At 40.4% G+C, this 6,902-nt stretch overlaps 1 protein-coding gene across 2 annotated transcripts; it reads left to right on the forward strand.

The window, feature by feature from the left end:
* The first annotated feature begins 323 nt into the window (after positions 1 to 323).
* vhl (von Hippel-Lindau tumor suppressor) lies at positions 324 to 6,608 on the forward strand. Of its 2 annotated transcripts, XM_020489505.2 has the most exons (4): positions 324 to 723; positions 2,786 to 2,908; positions 3,222 to 3,431; positions 5,020 to 6,608. In XM_020489505.2, the coding sequence occupies exons 1-3, from the start codon at positions 528 to 530 to the stop codon at positions 3,416 to 3,418; spliced, it is 516 nt and encodes a 171-aa protein (XP_020345094.1). In that variant the 5' UTR covers positions 324 to 527; the 3' UTR covers positions 3,419 to 3,431; positions 5,020 to 6,608. The 2 variants fall into 2 exon arrangements, with proteins under 2 accessions (XP_020345094.1, XP_020345084.1); XM_020489495.2 differs by lacking the exon at positions 5,020 to 6,608 and having other exon boundaries at positions 3,222 to 3,921.
* Positions 6,609 to 6,902: the final 294 nt, after the last annotated feature.

Raw genomic sequence — 6,902 nt, forward strand, 5'->3', positions numbered from 1 at the left:
ATTTTACTTGCATCCATCTAGCATGTCTTCTGTGTGTGTGAAAAACATTTTAAAAAATTCCACTGTAGGGTATAACAACATGCTGCTCATTTAGAAAACAACTTAACAAGATTTCTGCTCTACAAGTCATAATACTGCTGCTTTACAATTCACACGGTTTCTTTATTTCCCAATACGTAAGTAATAATAACTAAATAGACATCAGAAGGTCTTCTGTATCAAAAATGTACATTGTGTGAGGTAAGTAATTGGTCAGGAGCCATTGATTGACAGTAAAACGGACCACTCAGTGAAGACATTCTTTCCACGCCCTCCTCAACCGGAAAATAATTACATAACAAACACAAGCGACTTGCTGGCGGCATGAAAAGACAAGATATAACAACTTTAAATAAGTTACCTTTATAATGTCGCTTTTGCGTTTATGACTATCTATATGTTTATGATACTTTCTTCAAGACATATCTTGTTAGCTACAGCTGCTAGATCAATTTATACTTTTCTTTTTTCCTAGCTAACGTCAAGTTATGCCTCAAGACATTCAAGGGGGAGAAGAACATCTCCCGTTGGTAAGGTCTCTGAAAAGCGGAATACCGTCGATTGCAGTGTTTTGTAACCGGAGTCCTCGAATCATGCGACCAGTATGGATTAATTTCCGCGGGGAACCTCAACTCTACGATATTTTACAGCCAGGAAAAGGAATGAAAATGAACACCTTCGTAGGTAGGTAGAAGCTTGGCTAGCACCAGTTAGCAAATAAGCCACAGCGAGTAACGTTAAGTGTAATATTTTCTGTTAATTCAAGAATTGGTCATCAATAGCTGTCAATAACTCTAGTATACATTAAGGTGTCTGTAATATAATTTTAATTGTTAATAAAGGAATTCATATAGCTTCCAAAATATTGTTTTAGAATGGAGTAACGTTACCAAAATGGTTGCGCGGTGGCTTCAAAACAGCCCCGCCCCCCCCCGTCAGTCTTCTTCTGTTATTATATCGGTCCGCAAACCAACGTTAAAAGTGCATTCCGCCAACTACTGTACGTGTAGTGAACGAAAACAAAATAGGTGAAATGGGGAAAAAATCATACAATATCAATCCAAAAACCCACACCACTCTTTGTCATAGTCCAAATCACATCCCTGAGCCTGTGAGAACATAACATCTGTCGACAGGATTCCCTGTAATGCCTCTACTGTAAAACCCCATAGGCCCCAAAAACTTTAAGCCACGCCCACAACGCCTTTTTCCCCCTCAGATTTTCTCAGACTGCGCTGTGCAGTTTAGAACCAATGCAATAAACGATACAAAGTCCACCTTTTTTAAACATGCAACATATCCGAATCCTGTTTCTGAGTAACTACCATGGTTTCTTCAACGTTCTCTCACTTGTCTCAACGCCTCGGGATAGGAGACATGCTGGACGGCCCTTACTCTTGCCACCTCTGGCTCCTTCACCCTAACAGGGCATTTCATGAATCCGGGCACATGCTCGCCACCACAATTGCAGCATTTTGCCTCAACTGGCATACGATACACTTGACACATGCCCAAATAGTTTACATTTGTCACACTGCAGGGGTTTGGACACATTCCTATCTGGTATATTTTTCAGTTGCAAAGCACGCTCCTCGGACACACACACACAAAAAAATAATCTTGTTATCCTCTCTGACGCAACCTTATCCAATGCATCTATAATATTAATCGAGACGTCAAACAGATCTCCCAGATTACGCCAACGGTCCAAAACCCTCAGTCCAACTAAAAAAAGAGTCAGAGCAAGGCTTGACTTTACTAGATTCACAACCACTTCTCACGTTTTCCTTCCTGTTCGCCACTGCAGTCAAATCCTTCTTACTCTCATCTCCACTCGACGCGCCGTCAGTTTCAAACAAAATATCCACCATCTTCTCCCCTGTCAGTTGTCTAGGGTTTTTCGACTATGGTATTGTGGCGATCTACAAACATCGGTCCACATTTTTATTTTATTTGTCATTTTTTGCAGATGCTCTAATCCAGAGTGATTTACAGTAGCAATTATTAGGTTTAAATGCCTTGCTCAAGGGAACATTGGCAGATTTTTCACATAGTCAGCTTTGGGATTGGAACCAGTGACCTTTCGGTTACTGGCCCAACTCTACTAACTGCTAGGTGACCTACTGTGTGGGCTTGACCGCCCACTCTTATGGAGTGTAAATTCATTACACTTTGTGACACAAAAGGGGAGGGTAACAGAGAAGAAAAATGGCCCTACCAACTAACCCTATACCCACCACTATTCCACTACCTGGCCCTATCTGATCCTACACCAGGCCAACAGCCTGGGAGGACGGGACGTTATCGTTCAGTACACAATCTAACTCTTCTGCAGTAAAATTTTGTACCCCCAAGTACTTCTCCGCAGCTGCCACCACAACATCTATTTTCTGAATTTAATTCAATTTCTGCAGTACAGTTGATAACTATGGTTATGAACGCTAAGAAGCCAACCTTACTGAAACATGTTATTTCTATCACTCTTTATTAGCCTCGGTCTGCTCACAGGGAGCCTTCATCTCCCTATCACTTTTGATACTATTTTGGAAACCTTTTGGAACTTAATTTTCAAATAAGCGAGAGAATCTTTCAAAAAATAAAGATATACCCTTACAGTGCGCAGTTTAGCAAAGTTACGCCTGGTTGTTTTCACACAAGCGTTACACATGTGTTTATTTGTTTGGCATGCTGTATTTGGTCTTGGTGTGTATCGTCTTTATGCCTTTCCATGTTCTTATTCTATCAGGTCATCCTTGGATGTTCAGAGATGCAGAGACAGATGATGCGCTGAAGGCGAATAGTAAAGAGATGTTCCTGCCCAAACCAATGGAGAATGGACAGGCTGTCCAGGTTAACGTCACATTACCAGGTTAGAGAAACATCAGGTTTGAATTCTCCTTTGACCTGTACAGATCACCTGTACACCGATAATAGTGTCGTCTCCCTGTATGTGAGCATCTCTGCTAAGAGGTTTGGACCTTTATGGCACTTTAGTGCAATTGTACTCCCTGTGTAACAGCAGGGTCACTGGTGATTATGACTGGTAGATCATTGTTCTGTGTTTTGATCAGCACACATTATTATTTTTACTACTACTACTCTGTACTGAGAACACACATAAGGAATATTATTCTTTAATCTAATAACTATGTCATATCTGTGTATGTGTGTTCTCCCCTCAGTCCTCAGCTTGAAGGAGCGTGCCCTCCAGGTAGTGCGGCGCCTGGTCCGTCCAGAGGACTACAGGAGGCTGGAGATTGCTCGGTGTCTCCATGAGGAGCTGGAGGACCGTCCCAGCGTGCTGAAGGACCTGATGCGCATCGCCCAGCGTGTGGAACAGCGCCTCCTAGAAGACAGGCAGCAACCCCAGGATGCATGAGGAGCAACTTAGAGTAGGAGTGCTTATATAAATATCGCTATATAGCTCTGATGTTGATGTTTCTGAATCTATCAAAATAATAAGATGACAGAATGTAAGATTGTTGGATTGGACACTGGGAGGTCAGGGTTGAATTCACTGCTGTAGCAACTACCGAGGGTCTTATCCATTTTTTGTTGTTGTTGCAATTGTTTAAAATGGTCTTCGTAGCTTAGGAAAAAAATGTGTCAACCAATTCAGTGGTCTGACTTTAGAGAAGGGATCATCAACCTGATTCGGCTGCTGGCTGTTTTTTTGTTGTTGCGGATTGTCAGGTGGTTGGAACATAATTACAATTAATTTGTAGACTGCAAAATCACTGCAAGAAGGCCAAACATATATACGATTTGACGAAAGCATAATTCCAAACCTTGCTTACATTTGTGCACGGTCACATAGCTCTTCTTTTTTGCCACATGGAAATACTTTGGAACAGATTTCTGAAAGTTCAATCACTTAGAGCTGTTTTTATGTTTATTTTTTAAAATTTTTTATGTCAACACACACTACCAGTCAAAGGTTTGAACACACTTATTCATTTAATGGTTTTTATTTATTTTTACAATTTTTTACATTGTAGAACAATAGTGAATACATTACAACTATGGACTCATGTAGTAACCAAAAAAGTGTTAAACAAATCCAAATATATTTTATTATATTTGAGATTCTTCTAAGTAGCCACCCTTTGCCTTGATGACAGCTTTGCGCACTCATGACATTCTCTCAACCAGCTTCATAAGGTAGTCATCTGGAATGCATTTCAATTAACAGGTGTGCCTTGTTTAAAGTTAATTTGTGGAATTTACTTTCTTAATGTGTTTGAGCCAATCAATTGTGTTGTGACAAGGTAGGGGTGGTATACAGAAGATAGCCCTATTTGGTAAAAGCCCAAGTCCATATTATGGCAAGAACAGCTCAAATAAGCAAAGTGAAATGACAGTCCATTACTTTAAGACATTAAGGTCGGTCAATGCGTAACATTTCAAGAACTTTTAATGTTTCTTCAAGTGCAGTTGCAAAAACCATCAAGCGTTATGATGAAACTGGCTCTCATGAGGACCGCCACAGGAAAGGAAGACCCGGAGTTACCTCTGCTACAGAGGAAAAGTTCATTAGAGTTAACTGCACCTCAGACATGTTTTTTTTTGCAGCCCAAATAAATGCTTCACAGAGTTCAAGTAACGGGCACATCTCAACATCAATTGTTCAGAGGAGACTGTGTGAATCAGGCCTTCATGGTCGAATTGCTTAAGAGAAACCACTACTAAAGGACATCAATAGTAAGAAGACTTGCTTGGGCCAAGAAACACAAGCAATGGACATTAGACCGGTGGAAATTTGAGTCCAAATTTGAGATTTTTGGTTCCAACTGCTGTGTCTTTAGTGAGACGATGATCTCTGCATGTGTGGTCCCCGCTGTGAAGCATAAAGGAGGTGGTGTGGGGGTGATTTATTTAGAATTCAAGGCACACTTAACCAGCATGGCTACCACAGCATTCTGCAGGGATATGTCATATCAGGTTTGCGCTTAGTGGGACTATCATTTTGTTTTTCAACAGGACAATGACCCAACACACCTCCAGGCTGTGCAAGGGCTATTGGACCAAGAAGGAGAGTGATGGAGTGCTGCATCAGATGACCTTGCCTCCACAATCCGTCGACCTCAACCCAATTGAGATGGTTTGGGAGGAGTTGGACCGCAGAGTGAAGGAAAAGCAGCCAACAAGTGCTTGGCATATGTGCTTGGCAAGACTTTTGGAAAAGCATTCCAGGTGAAGCTGGCTGAGAGAATGCCAAGAGTGTTTAAAGCTGTCATCAAGGCAAAGGGTGGCCGTGTTGAAGAATCTGAAGTATAAAATATATTTCGATTTGGTTACTACATGATTCCATATGTGTTATTTCATAGTTTCGATGTCGTCACTATTATTTTACAATAGCACAACTAAACATTTGAATGAGTTGGTGTGTCCAAAACTTTTGACTGGTGTTTGTGTGTATAGTTATTATTTTTGCTCAGAAAACTTGGGTGACCAAATAAATCCCCCACTGGTTGGGGAACCCTGCTTTGGAGTGTTTAAGACTTTCATGCAGGTTTTGCTCATCAGCTTGTTAATCAAATATACTGGGTTTGGAATAGATTAAGTAAACCAAAATATATTCATTTAGATTGATTTACACGCTCGCTGGCAATCAAGGTAGCATGTTTAAAAAAAGATAAATGTTTTTGTTACATACTGTAGCTTTATAATGAACACGCTCAACGTATTTATTCATCATAAAATGTAAAGATGTGAGAAAAGATGTAAAGGTTTGAATGAGGGATGGGTCAAAGTAACTATTATAAACTGGGTGGTTTGAGCCCTGAATGCTGATTGGCTGACACCTTTGGTATAGCACACCAGATACTACCGGTATGACAAAACATGTATTTTTACTGCTCTAATTTCGTTGGTAACCAGTTTATAATAGCAATAAGGCACCTCTGGGGTTTGTGGTATATGGCCAATATACCACAGCTAAGGGTTGCGATGCGTCGTGCCTACGAACAGCTCTTAGTCGTGGTATATTGGCCATATACCACACCCCCTCGTGCCTGCTTAACAATCGGAATATATACTGAGTGTACAAAACATTAAGAACATCTTCCTAATATTGAGTTGCACCCCCCGGCTGCCCTTTTGTTGGTGGACCATTCTTGATGCACACGGGAACCTGTTGAGCATGAAAAACCAAGCAGCATTGCAGTTCTTGACACAAAATAGTGTGCCTGTCACCTACTACCATACCCTGTTCAAAGGCACTTACATTGTTTTGTCTTGCCCATTCACCCTCCAAATGGCACATACACAATCCATGTCTCAAAAATACTTCTTTAACCTTTCTCCGCCCCTTTGTCTACACTGATTGAAGTGGATTTAACAAGTGACATCAATAAGGGATCATAACTTTCAGCTGGTCAGGCTCATGGAGCAGGTGTTCATAATGTTTTGTACACCCAGTGTATATTGCAAACAACCTTTGAGGCTTTGTGAAAAATACATACTGTGTGTACCTACGTGCCTGTTTTTTTTGCAATGTTTTCTATTTGTAATATATTCCACATATGCAAAAGACTGATAAATCAACCTAATAAATGTTTATGTTCTTGGCCTGTTCCAATTTTTCTTAAGACAGTAAGTTTCACAGTTCAAGGGAATAGTAATGTATGGACTAACGGACGTATGTCCCTACCATTACACAGCTGGTCCATGTCTCCACCACAGAAATACAGTAGAATGATAAAAATAAATGTAACATGCAACAATTTCAGAGATTTTACTGAGTTAAAGTTCATATACGGAAATCAGTCAATTTAAATAAATAAATGAGGCCCTAAAATATGATTTCACATTAGGAATACAGATAGACATCTGTTGGTCACAGATACCCTTAAAAAAGGTAG

The sequence above is a fragment of the Oncorhynchus kisutch genome, linkage group LG1 (genome assembly GCF_002021735.2).
Source record: "Oncorhynchus kisutch isolate 150728-3 linkage group LG1, Okis_V2, whole genome shotgun sequence".
Classification (NCBI taxonomy): Eukaryota; Metazoa; Chordata; class Actinopteri; order Salmoniformes; family Salmonidae; genus Oncorhynchus; species Oncorhynchus kisutch.